This window comes from Amphiprion ocellaris, chromosome 16 (assembly GCF_022539595.1).
Source record: "Amphiprion ocellaris isolate individual 3 ecotype Okinawa chromosome 16, ASM2253959v1, whole genome shotgun sequence".
NCBI lineage: Eukaryota > Metazoa > Chordata > Actinopteri > Pomacentridae > Amphiprion > Amphiprion ocellaris.
The window spans coordinates 6,682,186-6,708,670 of record NC_072781.1 but is presented as its reverse complement, the minus strand read 5'-3'; the positions used below and the strand labels follow the sequence as shown (position 1 = coordinate 6,708,670).

The 26,485-nt window shown below is 40.6% G+C and overlaps 1 protein-coding gene across 1 annotated transcript; it reads right to left on the bottom strand.

Annotated features, from left to right (window-relative positions):
- Positions 1 to 16,822: 16,822 nt before the first annotated feature.
- klf5a (Kruppel-like factor 5a) lies at positions 16,823 to 26,372 on the bottom strand. The gene is made up of 4 exons (XM_023291637.3): positions 26,000 to 26,372; positions 23,829 to 24,951; positions 22,530 to 22,589; positions 16,823 to 18,965 (listed from the first exon to the last, which is right to left on the bottom strand). Exons 1-4 carry the CDS (start codon positions 26,162 to 26,164, stop codon positions 18,787 to 18,789), a joined length of 1,527 nt encoding a protein of 508 aa, XP_023147405.2. The 5' UTR covers positions 26,165 to 26,372; the 3' UTR covers positions 16,823 to 18,786.
- Between the last annotated feature and the right edge of the window lie 113 nt (positions 26,373 to 26,485).

Here is a 26,485-nt window from a genome sequence, read left to right as displayed (position 1 = left end):
CCTTGCAGAGTTTGTTTTTCATGTGTTAGATTTGGATTGCATGGAGAAATGAAAAAATTCTTCTACTAATGCTAACATGGGTGGCAACATATACAAAAAGGCTACATAAGCTAAACTGATAGACCTCATACATCACACAAATGTGCTTTTATTTCTCTTCAATTGAAAATTAATGCCAGTATTCAGTAGTTAGTTTTCCATATTACTCCTCCAAGGAACACGGCACAGTTACACAAGTGTCGCTAACATTAATGATGGCTTTTTTCTATTAAGTTGAGCTTTGACAGTGGCTAATCTCGTTTAAGTGTTTTGTACCATTTCATGCTGTGCCATCAAGGATGTAATCTTTGCAGTTTAAAATCCATCACCACATTTATTGATTGGTGACTGCAGATTTCACCATATTTCACCAACTTTAGTCTTTTACAGAAAAAAAAAGCATTAAGTGCCAGTGGACAAAATCTAGGCTGTGGAGCAGCGTGATTTCAGTTACAGGTGAGGAAATGTCCCAGGAAATACAATTTGAGCAACATGTTTACACATTTAAAGTGTTATCAGAGAGTTAAAACAATGTGCATTAATATTTAAAGGATGAATTGTATGACCCTGCAAATTACAGTTATCATTACTCCGCCAAGGAACGTAGTGGTGTTATGTGATGATTGCCGTTGGTTTGTCTGTCTGTCTGTTCACATTACTCAACAACGGATTTGTGGGTGCGGCTTACAGTCTGGATCTATGGATTTGTTAAAGATTTCTCTATCATAATGAGATAGCGGCATGGCGTCACTGTAACTATGACAACAAGCGAATACTATGTCAGCTGCCTGCTGACGATCACATGATTGTGATCCTATTACAAATCCACCTGCACACTTATTGGGGCTGTTTTGCTCACAATAAAAGAAAAGGAAAAATCTAAAGACTGTTTCACAAATTCGCTATTTGCCTTCAAACTTTCAAAGATATTCTAGTGGGCCCCACTTAGTGCTTTTACCCTGCGGCGAAAGTGACAAAATCTGACAGAAAATCATGCATACAAGGAGGCTGCAGAGACATAAACTCCCCACAGCAACATTTCCTGGACTGACAAGACAAAGTGAAGAGGCAGGAACAGGAGACAGATTGAAAAACCGGTCCTGGGATGAATTTAAATGCAAAACTACCATCACTTAGACACGAAGACATTTGTAGAGTCTGCTAAAAAATGCCAAGAGGAAGAAACCAAAAGACACACTACACAAAACAGCACGTAGTGGCAAAAAAAAAGAGCTTGTAAAACCACAGCGGCACGTTTCTTTATGATCACATAAAGCAACTTTCTGAAACAGCAGAGTACACTGTAAAATATTGTAAAGGAATTTCATCAAATCAACTCATCTTTTCGAGTTTGCTTAAAATGTTGCACATAAAATGTCTCATTTTTATTTTACTATCACCATAGAACCTAAAACTATGTGTTTTTATAATTTGAGAATTTTTTATTCAAAATGATGGGTTCACTTAACTCATTAAAATAAGTTTATCACAAACAAAGGCAGAATTTAAACAGATTTCCAAGGATGCATTGTTACAGAGAGAAAATTCCGACGAAACTCTTGTGTTTTGCAGTTTATAAAAGCAAATATGATGGAAACTTGCTGGGTGTCTTTAATACAAGTTAAATTAAGTACTTTTGAGTTCTTTTGTTCAGACAAAAATGAATAGACAGATGTTGATTACCTTGACAGTTTCGGCAAAAACTTTTGCCTTCTTCAGAAGCGTCTCACTGTCAAAAGTTAAATTAAGATGTAGTGTTTCTTTTCACAATGATCAAAACCATTCAAGCCATAAACAATGTTAGTATCACATCTGCAGACCTCTAATTTATTTCAATGTAACCAGGAGAAGCCTCATATATTGTCTTAATACTGACTTTTGCAAAAATGACTTCAACAGCTGCCAAGTTTTCATTATTAAATGAAGAAAAAATTCACCAAACATAGAAAATGTTAAATGAAAGCAAGTCTATCAGTAACTATTGTCTATGTGACTACTTGATTCAACTTATTATCTTAAATGTAATTAACATATTTTCTCAAGTTTGATCAACATAACTTAACTAATTTTACACTTCCACTACTCTTAAAATCCCTTTAAACTAATTAATCAACCAATGTGCAATAAATTCACATTTTAAAGACAGCAGAAGTTAGATTTCTAAGCTAAATTAACCTAAAATGATTCAGTGCTGTGTGTCAGAACACAATATGGGAAGTTGCATAAAGTAGCTCTACAGTGTTTAGCATCACTTTTTAGATCCTTTAATAACTGTTTATGCAAAGAATATATGCTCAGTTGGGGAAATTATCATTGTAGTCAAAGCCATAAGACTAAAAATGTTGTAACTGATGGTTTTATATTGTAGCCACAGTGAGGTGTAATGTAAGGCATGACCAGTAGAGGGCAGCAAAGCACAACTTCCTCACTCACTTTGACCATCAGCACTATTGATCACCACTGAAGGTAAACGGATTATAACTGGTCTGGGCACCAAAGTGAGACTAGATAATAGAATTATTTTTGCGCCTTATTGATGACATGCTCCATAACAGACTGTCTGGCTGACCTCCGAAAACTGGAGGAAACTTTACCTCCAGGAAGAAGCGGTTTGGCAAAAATAGTGGCATGTTTTCCCATCTGCAGAGCTCAAGAAGCTTTCAAAGAAAATATTATTCCTGCCTCTGACTGTGTGTGGTGGAGTGTGTGTGAGTGTGTCAGAGGATGAGCAAGTGATGGAGAGTGAAGGAGGCCTGACTCTCTCCCATGGCTTGAGGGGAAAAAATCATAATGACTTACCCAGAACTGAGAAGCCTGTGGAGGAGTTACACAATAGGAAGATCAATAGAGCCGAGTGCTGAGCTGCAGCTCGTCTCCGGGGCTCAGGCAACCACCAACAGCTCCCCAGGGTGGACAAACACAGGAGAGGCCTGATCAGTGGAGATGGAGGGTCACACATGAAGAAAAAATGGCAGCAATGACGACTAAACTTGCAGTAACAAGCTTGTTATAGTAGTTTTTATTTAACTATGATCTGTAGCACGTGGAAATGATGTCATGAGTGTTTTTTTTTTTGGAGCATTGTTCATTTGATTCTATGCCATTTTATTTTATTATACAATAAAACAAGCAATAAATATGTAAGTAAATCTTTCATTAAGGTGAGTTTTTGTCACCTGTTCCCAACAGAATGAGATCTTCAAGTAAAAAATACCAGTATCACAGAGTAGAAATATTCACTGTTAGAAGTATGGCATTTGGAGTTTAACTTTAAATTTTGTATTTAAAGTATGTATTCTAATAATTCAGTGTGTTAGCATCAAATATATCTATGTACCTGTACTGTATATGATGTGTATAAGTAAATGTATAGATGGATTCCAGTGGCGGGCCGTGCATTTCACACCTAGGCCTTCAATAGTGCTCCGTGTGAATCAATCCACCCCACATTAACTATTTTATGGCTATAAAAACTATCTTATTTTGCAGAAATTCAGTATAAAGAACAGCTGAATTGCAGATAGATGACTCGTGTAGCCACAATAAATGCCTTTACTGAAGAAACAAACCCGGGGCGCACAAGTCTCCTTACACTGCTGCGATACACATTTAAAAAAACATCAAAACCTCATAAAATCGCAATATTATGTAGGAAAATAGCAACATTTTACTCACCACAAATTCTGATCATTTGTACACAAATCCATCCTCTCCTCAGTAAGAGTTCAATTCCTCTGTCGTAGATGATCTGTGCGCTTCAGTTCCATAAAGAAGTCCTTTTCAATCGCCATCGATGCTAATGCCGAAAGCCCAGCATGCCCTGTTGTATTTCTGGCATAAGTTTTAATTTGCTTTTGGGCTGAAAATGTCCGCTAGACAGAAGCAGTGCACACCAGGATGGTCACTGCCAAACACACAAAGGAGGAAGTCAAGGAGATCAGTGGGAGATTTTCCTGCAAAATCATCCATGGCATACATTAGTCAGTTCCGTTTTTAGCATTGACAGATCGTAAAAGTGTTCCGTGGCTCTGTTAAGCTGGAGAAGGCTGCATGCGGGACATTTTTCTTGTATTCCCGAAACTTCTGGGGGTCGAGAAGGGTGAAAGACATCAGTTTTTCGTGGTCTTGAAATCTGGTACGTGTCTGGCAAATAATACTGTCCAGAATCCTGCCGTGGAGTTGGTGGTAGTGCGGGCGAGCATCTGCGCTTGACCTCCGTGGCTCGGAGCGTATGCGGTGCGTTCAGGGACCTCGTAGAGTTCCTCGTATCGGCTTCTCTTTCGCTCAACTGTGTCGCAAAACTCCTTTACCCTAGCCAGACAAAACTTTGCATCCAGTTTTTTGTCCTGTAGTATTGAAAAGAGCACGTCTGATTACTCAAAAATGCCGTTAAATATGTGAAGCGTTTTCCTGGTTGTGACAGGCCTGCTAGCTTCGGAATTGCTCGACCTTTCTTAACAATGTCTAGCTTTTCTTGAAAAGTCCGTCTTGAAAATGGCTTTGACAATAAATCTGCAACCAAATCCATTTCTTCTCCTCCTTCAGCCATTGTGGGTTGACAAAACAGCTATTAAATCGACACAACTATATCGCAGCTCGTTACAGATGCAGTTTGCTAGCTCTGGCTAACTCTCTGACTATCCAATCAAAGGGTGCGAATACGCTGACGTCATCCCGTACGCCTGTTAGAGGGCCTTGGTGTCGCCAACTCAAAATCTGATTGGTTGAAACAACAGTTTAATCGACACTAATTTTTGCTGGAGGGCCCGCAGAACTGATTGTGAAGGCCTCCAGGCAGATTTCTTTGACTTTGACCCTGCCTGGCAACAAATTCATGGCTGAAATGTGATTGGCTAAATGCTTTAAAATGAAAATACATGTCTGGAAGCAGCACAACCAGGGGAAAGGTTATCAAAGGAAGTGGATAGACCATTCGGAATTATTTAAGTATTTATTTAAATATTTTTATTTTAAGTATTCATGGACAAAATATAATTAACATCAGTCTGTGATTCAGATATTTTTTTTTTTTAGGCCAGCAGAGAAGGCCTTGCAGGCCCTGACGGCCCACCACTGATAGATTTGAATCAGCAACAAAGAACCTTAAGATGCATCTGTCCTGCTGTTGGAGGTGTACGTCATCATTTCTTTAATCATTTTTTAATCCACTTTCAACTTTTACCTAATTCTTGCTTCCTTTATCTTTGTTATTTGCATGCATCTCATCCCTATTCTGACATTGTCGTATTCTTTTGTGTCCTTGTGTATAAAATGCCCACCACTACATTAATCAACTTGTTGTACCTGTTATTGAATTCTAACAGTGGCTGCATTCATCTGTAAGCATTACTGTAATGTTGGTAAGCGTAGGGCCAGTTGTAACTACTTTAAATATTGCAGTGTAGCTTAATCCGTAATATTGTGCCATGTTAATAATCTGAATCTGCAAAGTAATTAAAGCTGTCAAACAAAAATGTAGCAGAGTGGGAGTGTAAAGTAGCACAAATTGAAAATATTTAAGTAAAGTATCTCAAATTTGCACTGAAAATCTTAGATTCTGACAGATTTCCAGATCACAGCACATTTATTTAATAGGGAATTCCGGCACAACATTACCAACTTCCAAGGGAAATATATTCATTATGAAGAGTCAAAACTCAAGCAACATTTGAAGTATAAAGTAAATCTTTACTGTATTGTGAGACCACCAAATTTCAGCTTGTGACCTTCATAAAACTCATCTTTTATCCCATTATGAAGACAGGAGAAACTGTAAGCAAGTGGCAGTTCACCCAAACACTGAAATGAAAACTTAAAAACTTGCAAATCAGAAATCCTCCAACTAGTTTCGAACTGATTTCACCGTCTCTGTTGCACTTTCTATAAATATCCCGTTAGTTTACCACCTCTTGCTCTACTATGTAAACAAACCAAAGGTAATCTTATGTAAAACATTAGTCATCTGAAACGTAAAAGTGCGACTACAATGGTGTTTTGTGTGAAGACGCCAAGCAAAGTTTATAACCCCTGTCTCCACAATGTCTGGAGTCTCCACCCAGCCTATGTGTGCAAGGTTATGACATTCTCAGCCCACCCTCTTTTAATCAAGCTCTTAACCCCGCATGCACACACCTCCACTGTATGCCATTATGTTGCAATCAGCGGCCTAATGATCATATTTATTGTTTTCCCTACTGATAACTTGCCTCGGGAGGTCAGTGTCATGTCACAAGGTGTGGATAGCCTTGACTCAAGCATCCCCTTTGGGAAAGCACGAAATCACAGTAATCGACGTGTTTTCATTTGGTCGGTTATGCATTTATTCCTCAAAGAAAAGGAGCTGATTCTCAATGATGTGCAATGATTAACCACAGGTCAAAATGTCCTTTTTACACTCTGGCTGCTGCCCTGTTGTGACACGGTTACACGTGCCCTGAGGAGGATTGTTTGGAAAATGTCAGGCACGCTTTTTTTTGACATGAAATATGATTTCACGAACGAGGCCTGTGTAGATAAGGCCGCTCGTGGACTTTTGACACGGGCAGGGATGATGCTAATTAGTCTTCCATAATAATGAGTTCTTCTTTGCACAAAGGTGTCGAGAAACTCTCCACAGGCTGCATGTCGTCTTTTTCCAGTTAAGTGTCAGGAGTGTGTGTGAGGGGATCTAACACTTCTGTGAAATGTTTCCTGGTGGTTGGTTGCTCATGCATGAGTCACTGTCCTTTTGATAGATAGATAGATAGATAGATAGATAGATAGATAGATAGATAGATAGATAGATAGATAGATAGATAGATAGATAGATAGATAGATAGATAGATAGATAGATAGATAGATAGATAGATAGATAGATAGATAGATAGATAGATGCTTTCTCATGGAAACAATGGCTCCCAGCTGTAGTCTTCATTTGCGTGTGCTCAGGGAGCCTCTTTTCTCCCACTCAGGTCACATCTAAACAACAGGACAGGGTCACGACCATACAGATTAAACTGTTACCATTATGATGTTAGTGGGACTCGGGGGTGGAATCATGACCAGCGGTTATGAATACCAGGTTTCATAGAAAATACTTAAAATGACGCACAGCTGCCAAAGAAGAAAGGGGAGAGAAGAATGACTGTGGAGGAGGGGGAGGCCGAGAGGTAGGGGATGTGTGATTCTTAGCATCCCTACATGTGCGTGTGCGTCTGGGCCATGTGTTCAGCGACTGTGTGTAGGTGTTAGGGGATATTTTGGCGGCGACAGGGGGATTCAGGCATGAGAGAGGTCTACATCATATAATGGGATAATGTTTTATCGCATCGGAAGAAAGGAGGAGGGAAGGAGGGTTAATGAAAAGGGGTGAAAGGGGCTGATTATTTTCATAAGCAGATGTGCCATGGTTGTCCACCTACAAGCCTTTACAGCCAGTCGGATGTGTGTTTTTGCTAATGCACACACACACTTTAAGAATATGTACACGGGGTAGTATCTGGTCAGACAGGTTAGGACAAGCTGAAGGAACTTCTTGTCATTATGTAACATCTATTCACGTTGAGAATTATGTGCTTATCCTTTAGCTACAAGAGACTGCATGTCTGTGAGCGTGTAATGCAGCCAGTTGGAGTTCTTTCCACAGTTTGATTGTAAATCTGTATAATTACAGCCAAATGGGTTGATCATCAATTTTGCACCAACAGAGCGTCTTACTAGACAAAGTGGCAGATACTGGACACTCCCTCCAACTGCCAAAACTCCTCCAGGCCAGAGCTAAAAATAAAAATATGTGCTCTTGGTCAGCTGGTCTGGTTAATGAAGGACTTCTAAAAAGTTTCAGTAACAGGAATGTTAATAACTTAAAGCCTCTTTTGTGCCTTCCTTTAATCACTGGACAAATGTTTTTATGGTCACACCTCCTTAAAATGAATTCAAGCTTTGTCCATTTGCACACAGGTTGGACAGGTCTTTCAGTGTCACCATTCCAACAAAAGCGTAATTATTTTCGTTTTCTTTCAGTTTGTCGTGTCCAAAGAACGTGGCATATAATGTGAAAGTATTTAAACATTTTGTTTGATATTTTCCTCTATATTTAAACAGCATGGAGTCCCACAAGGATCTATTCTTGGCCCCTCCTTTTAATTTATAAAAGGAGCCTACTTGTTTAAAAGTCTCTGAATGATTTGGGACCAAAAAATATTGGAGATATGTTTGCTGAAATCAAGTCTTTAAGGTTTGCAGGGTCTGGTCCTTTTGTGATTTCCAGAGAAAAGATTAGACAATGTGAAATAGCGTTTAGACATTGTGCTACTGCTGGAAAATATCTCCTCTTGGAACTTGGCCATTTATAAGCAAACGTTAAATACTGTTCATTTTCCCATCATTTTTTAGTAATCAGTGTTAGTATAAAGTCTGGTCTAAAGTGGCTGTACATTTATTAAACTTAACTGCACTTGAATTCACCTAATTTTAATTAATTCTTTCTATTTTTAATATACTTTTCTGTTCGCTTTTCTTTTATTTTACTGATTTCTTCTTAGTATCAGTTTCAATTATTCTACAAATCTGTGCTGTCTGTACGGTTATTCACAAATTTAATGTTTTATTTTATTTAATTTAAGGATCTCTGTACATGTTAAGGTGCTATTTAAATAAAAAATAAACTTGCTTGCTTGCCTGCTTCTGTGATCTTTATGCAAACTGTGTAAATGGTTGCAAACTAAGTATTTGTAGAACTGAAAATTATTTGAGTCCATGTAACATTAGTGTTTGAATGACAGCACAAACCAGAATAACCAGTTGGAGTTAGCAAAGAGTGCTAAAGCAAACTGAAAAGGAACTCACGTGTGCAGATTTCTCCTCGAAAGCGAAGCATTTCATTAAACATTAAAATCACTGTGGACTCATTTGAAATGCTTTGTCGTCTCACTGTGCATTTGACTGATAAATCCTCCCACGTTCTTTATTTCTATATGTCAGGATAAATACTTGCTGTTTCTGGGAAAACAATGGATCATTTCTGGTGAGAACTCTCAGCAACAAAGCCACATTTTTTTAACCTCTCCCTTAAAATTACTTCAGTTTTCCCACTAATATCTCTTTGGTGTGCGGTTGTGAATAATGCCTGACTTATGTCCTGCCTGAGCATGTGTTTTAACTGAAACACATCAAATTATAAATGTCAGGTTGTCTCAACAGTACTGCCTCACTGGGACTCTAAATTCTGGAATTAAGTTTGTCTTCCAAAGAAGAGTGATTGGTCTTAATAAAAAAGATTTAACAATGGAACTGTTCTATTTTATAAGCATCTGTGTTTTTGTTATGGCAAGAACTTGAGGTTTTCCCCCATTGAGATTTACTCTGAAACAGAACAAATTAATTCCTCGCAATGAAAAAAAAACAACAATACAGAGCACAACAAGTCGCAGCTTCAAGTCATCATCTACTGTGTGTTCATACTGACAAGCCACCAACCCGCTACTGCATATCATTTCCCTCTCACCCTCCCATTTATGAATATTTGAAGCTTTACACATTGCAAATGTGTGATCGCATTTTTCTGATTAATCAAATGCAGAGCTGAAGAGAGTATAGTGTTGCATTCTGGGGTGGGAGCACATAACCACATGTGAATGAGAAGGTCAAGATCAGATTAGTTATTTGACACTTTTAAAGCACAATAACTTGCTGGAAGAAAAATACAACCATATGCACCGAGATGGAGGTTTTGTTATGTAAAACGATGACCTTGCTCAATGTTATTTCTATCCAGTAATGCTAATTGGTATAATTTAGGGTGGAATAAGGTGGCAGTACATAAGTTTTTATGCACCATATGAATACATTGTGATTTCTTTGGCAGAAGCAGGGTGTAGAACATGTGACGTCCATCTGTTTGGTCAGTTTCATGACAAAAATGCAGCTACTTTCTGGGACACCATACAGAATCAGAAAACAGAAAATAACAACTATGGTTCATAAAAAATGTATCATTATTACATAATGAAACATGGGACCATAATAATGTTTTAATGTGATTTTTCATATGCGTGGGTTGTTTGCTTTTATTGTCAGAGGATCTAAATATTCCATAAACAGACTGAAATATTTATTCACATTTCAATCTAGAATTGTATTTGGTGATTTGAGTGACTGAGTGAAGGTTACACATATACATCTGATTGGTGGTTGAAAAGGAAAAGGTCCAACAATCAGAATATTACTTAAGTAAAAGCATTGGAATCATAAGATAAGATAAGATAAGATAAGATAAGATAAGATAAGATAAGATAAGATAAGATAAGATAAGATAAGATAAGATAAGATAAGATAAGATAAGATAAGATAAGATAAGATAAGATAAGATAAGATAAGATAAACTTTATTGATCCCACAGTGGAGAAAGTTCACTGTTAGTTAGGGGTGTAAGGGCAGTTTAAGAATATATTATATATACAGCACAAAAATTGCAGAGAAACATTACATACAAAAAGATGCAATTTCAAGAACATTATATACAAAAGATGAGATTGTAAGAAATTATTGCACATAAACTATACCAAAAGTATCCAAAGGCAAAAGTACTCATTATGAAGACTACAGCACATATAAACTCACAATAATATATTGGATAATGGATTTAGAGAATGAGAACAAGAAGAAGAAAAAAAACAAGAAAGAGACTAAGAAAAAGAAAAAGAGTAGGAATAATAAGAATAAGCGTGAGAATGAGAATAAGTGTAATAATTTGAGTAATAATAATAATCAAAAGAATGAGAATGTGAATAGGAATAAGAATAGTCCTTAGGTATTGAGCTTTTTTTTTTTATTTAAGTTACAAAGTGATTCACAAAGTAGCAAGAAAATTAAACAGGCAAGTTATAAAATCATCTAGATTGTTAAAAAAAAAAATTTAAATGAATTAAAAAAACAACAAAAAAAAAACTGGTGAAAAAACCTCATGGTGTAAAATCAGTGATGGTTCTTCCATAAATAAAGTCGAGTACCAGGAACAGACAAAAGAGTTCTACCGGAGAATCTCAAAGTTGCATATGATGCTACAATGTCAGAAGTAGAGCTGGAAAAGAGACTTTAATACATCATAATTTATTTGCTGATGATACTTTTTCATATTATTGTGAATCTGCAGAGTAACTAAATACATCAAACAAACATAGTGAAGTAAAATGTTCAGTATTTCCCCAGTGGAAATGCATAAAGCAGCATTAATTGGAAATAAAATACCTCACAACTGTATTAAATACAAATTGATGAGCAAATACACTGAGTTACATTCCATCATCAGCTGACTGTCATGTTGGACTGAACCGGCAAGCTTCCAGTTATGAGACGGAATGACTAACCCAATGGTGACCACATGTGCTTCATCACCTCTAATCTATGAAACCATAAAACATGTGAGAAAACAAGTGGAAACTGCGAGCTGTTTGGTCAGGGAGGCGTTCAGAACAAGTGGAGAAGTTTACAGTGAGCAAACAGCTGTGATTAAGTGTATGTATATGGACGTTATATGGGCAGCTTTTCTTTTTCCATTTAAACATGATAAGAACGCACAATAAGGCCCCTACTTCAACACATCATTTGTGAAAGCAAAAGGGTTTTGTTGTCTCCTCTGAAGGCCCACTCACCCTGAGTGTTTTGCAGGTGCAACGATATTTGCCTGATATGGAGCGAAGCCTAATGGGTTTGTCCTTTGAACTCATTTTACATGCAGTAGAACCGTAATGTAACTGAGGATGACTCACTGCTGTCGTAATAGATTTGTGACTAAGATAAATTATCACCAGAATATTCATCTGAATTGTGTTTTATCAGAAACTGTGGTTCTTATGTTGGTTTATGGTTTGTAGGATTTGTCATCTTTTTCTTATTAGTCATCGTGGAGTGATGTTGAAACTCCTTAACAACTGATACCACGTTGTTATGTTTCAAACAGTGACGCAGGAACAAAAATGTTAACTTGAGGAGCTGGATTAACAAAATAACTCGTGATTGAGAGCAAAACAAGGCTTCACCTTTCAGAGCAGCAGCTGAAACATGAGTATTTTACCGTCAAGGTATTTTTTTTTTTTTTTAAAAAAGGTTATTTAATCAGTACAGTCATGTCAAGAGTGTGCTTCAGTTACAGTACAGACCTGCTGTATGTACTGTATGATTGGTGAAGCTGCTGTGATTCAGTATTGATCATTGACCTCCTCATGGTAATGTTGATGTCAGGGCAAAAAAAAAAGAGCTACAGGCCTGTCAGAAGCAGGCTGAGTTGCAGCTTTTGTTTGGTCAAGTCCAACACTGTTTTTGTGTTTGGGAGGGGTGGTTATATTGTCCTAATCAATCAATAATGATTCCAACCTGGCATCTGTACAATTTACACTCAGTCCAGAAAGAGAGATTGCAATTTCTAGGAACAGTTTGTCATGCCGTCAAAGAAAATATGCACATTTAAGATTTTTTATTTCTGCCACACTAACTTACACTGCCTGGCCAAAAAAACAACAACAACCAAAAAACAAAGAAAAGTTGCCACCTGGATTTAACTAAGTAAATAGGTAAGAACTTTTCCATTGGATAATTACTGCAGTGATGAATATGTTTCATCTGGCAACAACTTATTTAACTCTAGCTGATGCAGTGAGGAGCTTCTCATTTCTTAAACAACTATGTTGGAAGACACATGCTGTGGTCATGGAAAGGATGTTCCTCTGTCTCAGAAGGGTCAAATTATTGGCCTGCATCAAGCAAAGAAAACAGCTAAGGAGATTGTTGAAGCTACTAAAATATGGTTAAGAAACGTCCAAAGCATCATTAAAACCTGAAGGATAGTGGTGAACCATCATCTTTGCGGAACAAATGTGGTCAGAACAAACTCTTAGATGATCATAGGAAATCAACAGTAGAACTCACGGCTATGTTTAACAGTGAAAGTAAGAACATTTCCACACGCACAATGCGAATGTTGTGACATTGCAGAAGCTTATCGAAACGATGCCACAGCAGTGTATAACAGCCTGTTTGTTTGTTGTATAAATGTGATTCATGCTTGTTACCCTGTTCCAGCCTATTTGTTTTATTTTTACATCTTGGGAACCAGTTGTCAATGAGCTGAACGGGTATAAAGCGTGAAAATTCCTAGAAGTAGGATGCCGTCTTCCCACAATCATTTTTAAAAAGAAATTTAATCACCCATTGGGTACAGAGCACATGACAAACTACACAAACCAGCTTCATTTGAGTTTGCCTTTAGTACCACATTTAAGCCGAATTGCTGTTCAGTACTGCAAACTATGTGGTTATTCCAATGCAACTATGTGAGCATTATGTCAACAGGAATAATAAAGGCTCTTTTCAACATACAGTTTTGCCCTTTTGTTTCTGCTTTAGTTGCTGTACTGTGGGAAAAATCAGCCCATTCACCCTGTGAGACTGTAATATGTACCATATATGACACTGAGTAAATTTTTAAAGGATAATTTCAAAGTTTTTCAAGTTCAGGTGCGCTAAATGAACTTTAAAATAGGTTTCCTTACTGTAATTGTTACCTTCTTCATACAGGTCAATAAAATTTTTAAATTTCTTATGTAATTTCAGGTGTGCCAGTCAAACCCTTTTGCCACCTTTTAATTACCATCATACCACAGAACGCTGTCTGAGGAAACACAAAGAGGTAATTTTATCCATAAAACTCCTCTTCCAAATGATATTCACTAGTGCATTCTGGTCATTGTAGCTTTTTGCAGAAACATTTTTATTGTCCAACCCTTCCACTGAAAACACATTAAGAAGGATTTTTTCAATCTGCTGTGAACAAGAGGAACAATAACAGGAAGAAAAACTGTTCCACTATACATTTCCTCACTACTGTTTCAAGATAGAGTTGAAAGTTTGTGGAACTGTCCTTTAGAGCAAAGATTTAAAGTTAATTCTGATATCTTGGGTTTGATCTGAAGGCTTTGGAATCTCCACTACAATTTAACAATCACTAAATATCGAGGCTGTTTTTATTGTCTCCCAGGATGGAAAACTGGTCCAACAGCTGGCCTCTACTTGTTAAGGAGGTTACAGTGAAACTAGACACAGGGGCCCCCTGAAAGCAAAGACTGCGATTAGGCAAACATTCAGGAGCCACCTGCAGGATCTTATCATTTTACTGTTGCTTCACCGGTGGATTCAAAAATAGGGTTAGGGTTAGGGACAATGTAGAATTCATATATACACACACATTGATGCAGCGATGCGCCGTGCAAGCTGCTGGTCCAACCATCATAAGGGTCAATATATAATTGCGGGACTTTTTGTAACATAGTTGACAGGTATCATTGTTGACATTTTTACTGTTTTCGGGCCTAAAATCAACACGGCTGCCTATAACCAAACACCACATGGTTTTAACAGAAAGATTCTTCTAAATATTATATATACAATTGAATAAAATATGTTGTAGTAAACCTGTTGACATGCAATAAATCCACACTTGACTCACACTACTTTATATTAAATAAGTCAGAAAGCCTTGGAGTCTGGCCAGTCTTTTCTTCAGGAGGAAATGACATCATGTGGAGCAGGTCATGTGATCTGGAATTAACACACTTCCTTGAGAGGTGTTTTTGTAATGGGGAACTTAGTTGAAAGTGATTTCTCGCACACAGATACAATTTGTTATTTTCAATATAAAATGTGATATATTGTCATAAAAGAAATATCTGTCATGATTATCTCAACTTTATAAAAAGAACACAATCAAAACATTTTTGAATAAGCTCATTTTATTATTGTTTAGCTAATTAGAAGGTGGTTAATAAATTCGAACGGTCATTTAATTGACATTTTAGTGATATCTAGTCGTTTTTTTATTAATAAGTGATTGTTTCCATAACAAATAATTATGGAATTTGTAAGATATGATCATAATGAACATAAAAACATATTTTTTTTTATAAAAATGTATGCAAGATATATCCCATGGACTTCAAAAGTCCCTCAACTATACATTGACCCAGAAACTATTTGTCTCATACCTCAGGATGGGGATGATGCAACATTCATATTGTCTTTACCCTCCGGCACTTCTTATGTGTGTCCTCGCAGAAACTCCTCGTGGTTTTCTGCCAGGGACTCCAAGTTCAAGTCCACACTTTGAGAACCACTACAGGACGAAGCTCGGATATTTGATTTCAAATCTGTACAAATTTTCTAAACCAAGACGCAGTTCACCTGAGGCAACATTTTTGAAAACGAACGTAGTGTCTTGAAATGAAACCCTCCTCAATTTCTGATATTATCTTTAACTTTCCGTCAGCTGTTCAGTTATTGCTTCGATCTCTGATAACAGCATGTTCTATTCTGAGAATCTTGCGAGGGGGTTGATTTTGGAGGGGAGTTTGCAATATGTGTGCGCTTAAAGTGTGTCTGTGTCTATCTGGGCTCCCCGTGGTCATTCTATTGGTCTTCTGAGTGGGTGGTCTGTTCCAAGAGAGGAGCACTGGAAACATTATACCAACACACACATACGCAAACACACACACACACACACACACGGAGGGAAACTGGGAATCACACCAACGCAGCACAGCAGAGGGTGGAGCAGGCAGGAGCCTTCTTCCAGATGTGTGACATTAATTTAGTTGATCCAAAACATGAACCGGTAGCTCCCACTCACTCATCACCACTGTGCGTCTGTGTGTGTGTGTGTGTGTGTGTGTGTGTGTGTGTGTGTGTGTGACATTCTAGTTTTCTAATATTCATGGAAAACACCTGCAAGTCCGCATTTTCATATATTCTGTGTAATTTCAGGGCTCAGCAAGAGAAGGAATCAATATTTAAGCAACAAAACAAAAGGAATATAATTTCTCCTGCTGGGTTCAAGGTGGAGGAAAAGATGGAGCACTTAAGGGAGAAGAGGTGCATGATTCAAAAAGAGGAAAAGATGAGGAGTGGAGCAGGTTATGAGAACAGTCTCCACTCTGACCCACAGAGCAGCGCCCCTGGACTTTCATACAGTACTTTCCACCGGGGAGGCGAAGGGGGATACGGTGCATGGAAAGACAAAGAGGCAAGAAAAAAGAGAGAAAAAATGAAATTAAATAAGAAGCGCGGAGGAGGAGGAGAAAGGAGAGGAGATGTAGGAGGACGGAAGTGGTTGATTGGTTCCCCCCAGAGATCCTTTTGTTTAGATTGTTCTGCATTTCACTTCTCTCACTCTCTCCCCTTTTCCAACTCCCTCTTTTCTGACATCTGAGGTAGATTACAACAGAGACCCCGGGTCACATTTACGACTTAAACCAAGAACATATGGTGTGTGTGCGTGTTTGTACGTCCATTTCAGTGCGGTGGGATTCCCCTCCGGTCCCCGAGTGGTGGTCAGATTTATTTTCTTGTTCATTGTCTCTTGCTGGGATATCAAAGGACTATTGTTTGTTGATCAGCAAGGGTGCTGCAGGTTACTTGCAGGTCCCGGACGAGAGCAGCGCTTCGCCTCTACTCCACATCTTCCCCCTTCTTATCTCCTTTCTGCTCAAGCTGAATTTTTAAGTACGTCGGCCCCACCGCAGAAAATGCCAGACACAGAGGATCGGCACTCGCACAAAAACCGTGTTTAGATTCGAAGAGATTAAGTGCGGTTACGTCTCGTTTGTTTTATTTAGACCCTGACGAGGCTTGTTGTAATGTCCCACAGGCTTTCAATTCGAACAGCATGGCTTCGCTTTGATATAAAACTCACGGATGGACCAACATGTTTGCATTATTAGCAGGGAAAAGAAGTAAAAAGCTCATGAATTCCAGCACATCTGTAAAAGTGTCAGTTGACTTTATTAGCATCGGCTTCACTCAGCTGAAGAAAAAACAACTTTTGTCTTTGGAACGTTTACCATGGAAGAAAAAAAAGACAAACAAAAGGATCTACAAAATAAGTTGTTGGAAGGACAATATATAAAACAATGGCATCAAAATAGATTTGACAAGAAAACAAAACTGAAGGAAAAACAAAAAGGCTGAAATATTTTTTAGATGCGGGGCATTTTCCTCTTTTTTTTGCCCTGTTGTTTACAAAATAATAACAAAAGAGGAAAATAAACCAAAAAAAATATGTATTTACAGTGCATATATTTACATTAAGGCATATTTTGCTGGGGAGAAAGACGGTTGATCTGATACAACCCCGACTTCTACACAATCAAATAAATAGTCAGATTTACCATGATACATTACAGTGCTATATTATCTTTATGCTACCTGCAGTGAATGAACAAATACAGTTATAGGTGAAGGCTGAATTACAAAATGGACATTCAGGTGTGTAATAAAGGAAAGGTTCACACTTCTTCCAAACCAAACACTCACGTCCATATGTACATTGAAAGAGTTTGTGTGCCTAGAGTGATTTAAAATTCAAGTGATGAGGGACAAAATCCATGAAAGTTCAACCAAAGTTACTGTAAGCTCAAAACAAAACCACATGGATGTCTTCCAAAGTTAAAAATGAAGTGAACCTGTCCTTTAACAAAACATACGTCCATGGCTGATTGCATTTTAGCTGTGTACAGAGTCAGAGAATGCACCGACTGTCACGATGTCAGTGAAGTGGCCAGAGCCGAGCTGTTACATTACCATAATGTCTTTGTTTTTTTCAACGTGAGTCGAGAGATTCAGTAGATTAAGAAATAAAAACAGCACCATGTGTGTTTAACTGTCTACGCTGATCACAGCTCTGCTACCGCACAACAAAAACACATGAATCAGAGAAGGAGGCACTTAATAAGGTGTCGATGACGAAGGTGATGCTTTGGTTAAAGAAACGCTGACTGAGATGTACAGTCTGAAAATGTTTAGTCCACACGTGAGCATCAAATACAGTCAATTCTGCTTTAACATCAATGAATTCTAGGATATCTACGGGTTCTGCTTACATTTCTGTGGTTGGAAATCCATCAAAGGACAACCTGAATAATTCATCACCTAATTGCTGCTCTTTAGCATCCATCCACCTCCCTTTGTTTCTCAGACCTCCTCTCTCTAAAATCAAAAATCTTTCTCTCTCTTTCTCTCTCCATCTCCACCCCTTTTTTTCCTGCTCTATCTTCCCTTTGTCCCTCCAGAGTATAAATGCCTTCAATATTTAATATGTGAACAGCAGTGATTTGTGTGGCGAGATCCAGTCCAGTAGTGATAATGATCGTTCCAGTGGTGAATGAGATACGTGGGCCCACAAAGGCTGAGATTTTGATTCCCAATTTTAGTGCAAACCTAAGGATTTGGTAAAAAATAAAATCTGGATTTTCCAGTTATATCAACAAAACAAACAATCCAATGAGTAAACAAAGATTTGGCTTGGCTAGTTTTGCAAACAAAAGCTACTCCTTTATATAAAAAAAGTGAAGTCAGTTCTACATGTTAGAATAAAGACAAAAAGTTTTGTTTTTATTCCAGTCACACAAGAGTCCAAATGGACTGGAAACACATTACGGAGCTACCATTTCTTTTTTTTTTTTTGTTCTTCTTTGTTTTTGTCCTCCTAACCTGGAGGCTTTATCTGGTCACTATATTCCTACTTTACAACCTCCGCATCGTCCCCCTCTGGGTTAAGAGCAACACGTTTGTTCGGCTATCGGACCGTTTGAGCACACGACAGCAGCACCAGGAGGAGCCGCTCGGCGTCAGGCAGCTGCTAACGTTGTGGGAGACGGAGTGAGTGCTTTATGTGCGACGAGATAGTGCTTGCTTGTATGTCTGCAGTGTTGTGTGCAAATGTCGCTAGTTCTGGTGCCTCTTCATGTGCAGGGCGAGGTGGTCGGACCGGGAGAAGGAGCGCGAGCAGACGGCGCACTGGAAGGGTTTGGCGCCCGTGTGTTTCCGGTAATGGCGCGTCAGCTCGTCCGAACGGGCGAAACGCCAGTCGCAGCTGTCCCACGTACACCTGTACGGCTTCTCACCTGCAGGACAAAGACAGGACAGTGTGAGCAAACAGTAGTGAGAAGCCAAAATTCTTGTTTAATCACATGACAGATTAGAGTTGTGTCAATATTCGAGCGCTGATAGTCACCATGAAAAACACGCGAGTTAATTCCCTGACTTACACGATTCATTCAGCTGGCCGGAGGAACTGGGAAAACAAGCTCTACTGACAACTCCAGTCGTCTAACAACAAATACAGTCATAGCACTGTCACACACAGGCATTCATCGAGCCCTGAAACACCTATGCTGCACAAACTTCTCACGGCGACTGATCGGCCTTCGCTTCTGGACATTTTTCTTTGATGGATGTGACGAGTTTGTGTGTCACTCTTTCATTCCAGCTGAGGACACAGGCACTTTGTGAAACCTAGTGTGACTTCTGGCCTTCAGGGCAACGGCCTGCATTCACATCCATCAGTCCGATTCCACGAGCCTTAAAAAACAATTGATCTTTTCTGTTCTATCCGTGCATCAACCAAATGCAAATTACAGAGGAAGTGAGTGGAATTTCATCTGTGCCACCGGAATTTAACAGTGCCATGTAAAAAATGAAACAGCACAAGTGCGTTAAACTTCAAACACCTTACAGGAAGCACAATTACATAACTTGTGCATATTTGCATTTCTACTAGTGTGGATGCTTAAAAATATCGGCCACGAAAGGAACTTGCTTCTTGCTTAGGTGCTGTAGATTGAATTTAGTTGTATTTATGTAGCACCAGTTCACAACAGAAGTAATTTCAGGTCACTTCACATAGTACAGTCATGACTTTACTACAGTATATTATAGAGAGAAATCCAACAAACCCAAAAAATTCCCTCTGAGCAAGCACTTGGTGATAGTGGGAGGAATAAACTCCCTTTTAAAACCTTCGGCAGAACCAGGTTCAGTGAGGGTGGCCACCTGCCTCGACTGGTTAGGTTGAGGGTAAAGATTCCACTTTTTCCCCCTTTTTTTGGCTTGTTTTTATACTTCTTTTTTGTGACTTTTTGCTTTCATTTTAGAAAAGTTAAGAAAGATCCCACTTTAGTTAACACATTCTTTTTGCGTCTCCATGTAACTGATTGAAAGTGACTCTCAGTGGAATCTGAAATAGAAACCGTGCTGTCTAGTTTTTGCTTTTTCTCCTTCTCCTTGCTTTTAACATGTTTTTACATACATCGATCAGGAATAACATTATGACCACCTGCCTAATATTGTGTTTGTTCCCCTTATATTGTCCAAAATGTTCTGAACCATTGGGCATGGACTATGGGGTCTGGGACCAGGATGTTGGCAGTGGATCCTTTGGGTACTCTGGGTTGTGCAGTGGAGACTCTAGGAATCAAACTTGTTCCACTGCATCTTGTTGATACTTGATCAGAATGGGGTCTTGGAGGTTTGGAGGTCAAATCAACATCTTGGGCGATTGTCATGTTCCCCAAGATGTTCCTGATTGATGTTTTGATGATGTGGTCCTGCAGGAGTAGGCCAGTGACATTTAGGATTGCCATTTGCATGAAGGAGTGTGCTTGGTCTGGGACAACGTTTATTTGGGAGTCGAAGCTAAAACCCTTCCAGTAGAACACCACATAGTACCAATATGATCCATGTTATTGACTTAATGTTGTGGCTGATTGGTGTATTTATAATGATCAGAAACAGTGCTTGAAATATCTTTGGTATTTGTAAGTCTCCTGAAATTTCAATTACTCTTTTAATGCCAGTGTATCTGTCCCAATTACTCTTGTAATCCACAGCAACCTCCAATGAACAGCTTCCATTGGATTGAAAAAACAGTAAAAACTGTTGTCATTTTTTTCTGTGGCTTTTTCAGGTCAGTAAACCTAAAGCTAATACCAACAATGGTTGAAAGAATAGAAATGTTCAACGCTCTGTACAACATAAACTTAATTCTATTCACCTCCAATTAATTACAGTGCAGGACTCTCAAAGACACACATACTAAAACACGGGAAATGCGCCTTTGTTATGTACGTGAACTTTAAACAAGCACAACAAGCTCTGCAGCGTTGTCAAAACAGCCACAGTAAACCTGTTTCTAAATTAACCACGGTGTTGGCAAACTTAGAAACACACTCACACACCTGAAACTGAACACAATGATTAGAGACAATGAAAAGAAGCTGAGAAAAAAAAAACCCAAAAAAACAAAGAGTGAACTGAGTTCTCACAATACACCCACAAACACATCCATGCATACACACACACACACACACACACACACACACACACACACACACACACACACACACACACACACACACACACACACACACCAATAGACACAGTAACAATCAGGGTAATGGATGTTGATGGAGATTAGAGTGGGAACTCCCATCAGGGCCCAAACGCATTAGGAATCATCTCATACAGATTACTGACAGGTGTGTGCTGAAGTGTCTGTCTGTGTGTGTGTGTGTGTGTGTGTGTGTGTGTGTGTGTGTGTGTGTGTGTGTGTATGTGAGTAAGCGGGTAAGTGTGCGTTCAAGCAGCTGAATCAGAGAAATAGAATGAGCAACATGCAGTGGGGAGGGGGATCCAGGGAGGGTTGAAGGTGGGAGGATGGCAGGGAAAGAAAAAAAAACAGAGGAGAGGATGATTAGACGAAATGAAAGGAAGAGGAAAAAAATAACTAAGTGAGGCTTACAAAAGCAGGAAGGATAAGCTGTTGCTGCTACACAACTTTTTACGTGTCGTGTTCTCATACTGTGGTCTGTAATAACTGCAATAACCACAATCAGCCTGCAGCATGAATGACGCCAGATCTAATTGTCTTGTCATGTTCCCAATACTGAAATGTAAGGCACGCACACCCACACCGATGTTCGGAACAAGGAGCTCACATTCACAAACAGAACAGATTCTGGGTACATGTGAGTTTTGTGTGTGTTCAGATGAGGGAGGAATGTGTAGATATCAACAGAAGCTATGTTTTGTTAGCTGGAGTGAGGTGCGGCCCAACACCTAAGCACTTGTTTGTTGACTTTTTTGCTCATCCAAAACCAACAGCTGAAACGTAAATGCATAAGAAGGAGACAGAATTATGGATGGAACAAAAGAGAGATTAAAACGGACCACTCAGTCAACACAGATTAAAGCGGAGAGATCAGGAACAAGATAAGCAAGATTTTTGTATCTGCGCAGACACATTTTGAGTGTATTTATAGTGGCAAACGAGTCCAACTAGTCTCGGTAAAAGTGCATTCAAGCATTTAAGCAATTCTGAACGGGCGAAGGAATTCTGGGAAAGACGGCACCACACGTCTAGCGCTGACCACATAGTCTGAGAGTCATCCCCTGGCAGAAGTGTGTCACTTCCACCTGTTTTGATGGAATAGTATATTGGGCAGAGGATGGGAATGGGGTAGGATACTTTTACACACACATGCCAAGAACACAACACTCTGCCTAGCAACATGGTGCCAGTGCAGATCCTGAAACACGAGTCCTGTGGGCAGCGTTGCTTTTTGATGGGTGTCTTTTAAAAAAAAAGAAAGAAAGAAAGAAAACGGGCATCAATCGGAGGAATATCTTACCCGTGTGAGTCCTGAGGTGGGCTTTCAGATGGGATGACTTGGTGTAGACCTTCTTGCAGCCTGACAACAGACATGGAGATAAACACAAACAGACGTCTTAATCCAAATAATTCACATATGTCAGATATGTATTCACCCAATAAGCTGAGCTGTGGTATGCAAGACATTTGGGCTAATGAAGAACAGGAGTTGTTTGGAATGAAATATAGAAAATGTTTGTTCTTGTGGAAACTCAAAAAATGCTATCGTGTTTTTCAAAACGCAACTGTGTTAAAAAGCGATCAGATTTGGTATTAAAACAGCCACAAGCCACTAATTGCACAGGATACTGCTTGTGTTCACTGCAGAGTTGAGATATTTTAAACATTTTGCACACTGTAGTGTCAAAAAAGGTCATAAATGGTTTAGCGAGGCGCTCTTCAGATTTGTCGTGACTGTAAATAAGGAAATGATAGAATTTCATGTATTGCCAGGATTAAACTGTGAGCAGCTGCAGCAATGTGTGACTAATATACACTTGGGTGAAATGTGGATCTGTGGATATGATGGATCTGCTTCATCTGACTTTAAAGAAGTTAGACGTGTGCTAACATGCTGCAGGAGTCTCTGCTTAAGCCTATTTTACATGCTGCCACAGGCTAGTTGACATTACATGTCCTACAAGTAACTGCAAATCATGCAGCTACACTCTGTGTGCGTGTGTGTGTGTGTGTGTGTGCGCGCGCGTGTGTGTGTGTGTTAGCCAGTTAAAAAAATAAATACTTTAATCGGAGCGAGAGATCTCAAAGGTAACTATATGCAAATGTGTGTGTGGGAAAAAAGATCAAATGACTCCAGAGGAACATCTATCTACCGCACACCCACACACACACACACACACAGGTTCATTCCACAATCATACCAGCGATGACTTTAAAGCCACAACATTGTGTCAGAGCTCACGGTTGAGAATGCCACAGCTGTTTGACGTGCAATAATAAATGCAAAGTACCTTTTAGCCAGATAGTTAATTGAAAGGCAGCGATGGGCTGCATTGCCAAAATATTCTAATTTCAGTACAGCATGTTCTGTGCTGTCTGTGGCTGGAGTACACATTGTGACCCGGAGGCCTGGGGAAGTCATTCAGAGCACAACATATAATTTCCCAAAAATGCACGGGTGTCTCAAAATAAAGCTGGTTTTCATAAAGCTGACCCTTGTGAGTGACCAGACATTCACCTGACCACAGCTGAGGGAAAAAAATAAACAGGCTACGGTGACAGCACACACACAGTGGTAGACATGTGGTAATCTTCCAACCTGGGTAATCACAGTGGTGGATCCGTCGCTTCTCTAAGTCCGGGTTGTTCCTGCGGTTGTAGCGGACCAGCCCGGCATTCTGTGCTGGGGTGGGGGTTGTTGTGGGGGCTTGGGGAAGGACTGCCTGTTGGCCTGGGACCGGTGTGGGACCTGCGGTGTGGGGCAACGCTAGGCTGCCTGGTCCCGGGCCAGGTCCGAGTCCAGGGGTGCTACCTGCCAGCTTGGAGGCGATAGTGGCTGCATAAGAGGGAGGAGGGGACATGGTGTGGAGCAGCTCCTTCTGCCTGTCGGGGCTGCCGGGCTCCGAGCTGGGCGGAGAGGGCGGCAGGTAGGGCACCTGCTGCTGGAGGAAGTGAGGGCGAGGCTGGGAGTGAGGATGCGTGTACACCCCGCCGCCCAGGCCGCGGTAGGCAGGCTTGGCAGTTTGCTCTTGCTGAGATGCCGAAGAAGCTACGGGCAAATCGTGGAAAGGCGAGTGGATTGCGGTCGTGGAAGTGTGTTGTATCTGCTGCTGCTGATGATGGTGATGCTGGGCCTCCATGCCATTGCCGTGGTGATGATCCAAGCCGGAGTTTAGGAGCTGGAACAGCGAGCCACTGTTGTCGTGGTGGTGGAGAGCGTGCTGCTCAAACTGCGGCGACATTTCCTGTTTGACAAAAACCTCTGGCACCGAGTCGCCGCCACGGCCGCCTCCCGACTGGTTGAAAACACTGGTGAAGTCTGGTAACCCTGTTAACGACATGTTTATGGCTGAGGTTTCCATGGCGATGCTGCCAGGGCCGTGCCCAGATGTGCCGCAGCTACTCGTGGGCGTAGAGTTGGGGCAGTGAGGCTCTAGGTTTGGGGAGAAACACGAGGAGGCGGATTCTGTTTTGATCTGCGGGAGACCTGCGTGGTTCTGGTGCTGAGGGGGCCGCGCTTGCTGGGAGAAGCCCATCCTCAGGTAGGCGACGTCGGGGAGGTAAAGATTCATGTTGAGGGTGTAGGGAGCCCCAGAGAGATCATCAGAGAAGAAGTGATCCACCGCAGACGAACTGTCTCTGTGCGACTTCTGCTGGCTGTCTGCAGGAGGTGGAAGGTGGAGAGACTGAGGGGACAGATATCGGTCCATCTCACACTTTGCCTGTTGGAAAAAAGATAGAAAAAGACCAGTTTAGAAACAGAAAAGTGAAGCAAACTAGGATTAAATGAAATGTGACTGAGGCTCGTGCTTCTCATGAGCAACCACAAAACTATTCTGAAGCACTATTTTGAGAAGACAAAGGTTTGATAGGGGGAGTCACTGCTGAAACATTTATCAAGTAGTCATCAATAGGCGGTTGCCACATTCCCTCTCTGCCTGCAAGGCTGAACTCAAAAACCTGTGAGGCCAACGGTGTGGGATCAGATGTTCTGGTGTAAATAAAGAAGCTAATCCCGTTCATATAAACATGAGGAAACCTGCACATGTGCACTTGTGATAGGACTAAAGAAGCAGCCTGGGCACTGATCAAACCAGAGCTACAACTCATGCTTAATTCATTTCGGGGCTTTATTGTTCAACTCCTGCGAATCTGGAGGTAAAAGTTGGAGAAGCCCTGCAGCAGAGGATGAAACAGCAACATGAAAGGGAATGGGGAAACACCCATGCCTCCCTGTCCGCTGCAGCAGCAGCAGCAACAGCAGCAGTAGCAGCAGCAGCAGTCTGGGGATGGGCTGCTATTTGAGGCTCCTGATCCGACCAGCTGTTCTATGGACCTCTCACTGCTGCTTGCACAAGTTCGCTGCTAACTGGAGGTGGGGGGGTTGGAAGGACAGAGTTGCCGGGACCTTTTTTTTTCTAGTCCGAAGTCAGTTGTTGTCAGCGTGGTATGATGGTGAGAGTGGACGCCAAGAAGAGACCCAACAACTGGTGGCCAACTGGCTGCTACAGAAAACATGCAGTGAATGCGTTTGCAGGCGGATCGAGCTCGAATACGCGTCCAGCTGGTCGCAGTCTGCTCGCTTATGACCGAAAATAGTGCAAAAACAAAAGTGACGATTAACAACCAGCAGCGAAGAGGGTCCGAGGGGGAGAAATCTGGAGGCCAGCAATTTAAAAAAAAAAATAAATAAATAAAAAAAAGCAGTGGTTTACAACAAGCAATCTGCCACGCCCATTCAAAGAAACATCACCAATGTGTAATTTCTACCTGCGTGTAGTCGCTCTGTCCGCTCTTGTCCGTGTCGGGGATCTTGCAGTCCAAGCCGAACAGCGCCGAGTCCTCCAGGGGGAACACAGACGACAGAGGCGCCTTCTGCAGCGGGTAGAAGGGCTCCTCCTGCACGCCGCCGCTCATCGTGAGTGTTGCGGCCATGAAGCTCCGACGCAGCGCCGCAAATGATCGCTCGTCCTGTTTATGCAAAGAAACGAGAAAAAAAAAGAAAGAAAGAAAAAAGAAACGAGAGGATGCTAGAGAGAGAGGAGTGGAGCCGACGAGGTGTAGTGTGGTGGAGCGATTAAAGTGTGCCTGTCGGCTACATCTCCTTCCACTTGTTTCATCCCTCCCGGCCCACAGACAGTTTTCTATCTCCCGTCCCGTCGTAGGGCGGAGCTGGACGGTGTAAATACAGAGCAACGCGCCGCCCACCCAACCTTTAAAACGCTTTGATCATTCATTCACTGGCCACCGCCCTAC

What these genes read in the sequence shown, in the direction of transcription:
- klf5a (XM_023291637.3), bottom strand. Translation starts at nt 26,164, where the DNA reads ATGGCCGCAACACTCACGATGAGCGGCGGCGTGCAGGAGGAGCCCTTC. An exon ending in CCACCACTGTGATTACCCAG is followed by an intron (nt 22,590 to 23,828) that starts GTTGGAAGATTA and finishes GTCTGTTGTCAG; the next exon opens with GCTGCAAGAAGGTCTACACC. An exon ending in CCACCTCAGGACTCACACGG is followed by an intron (nt 18,966 to 22,529) that starts GTAAGATATTCC and finishes TTTGTCCTGCAG; the next exon opens with GTGAGAAGCCGTACAGGTGT.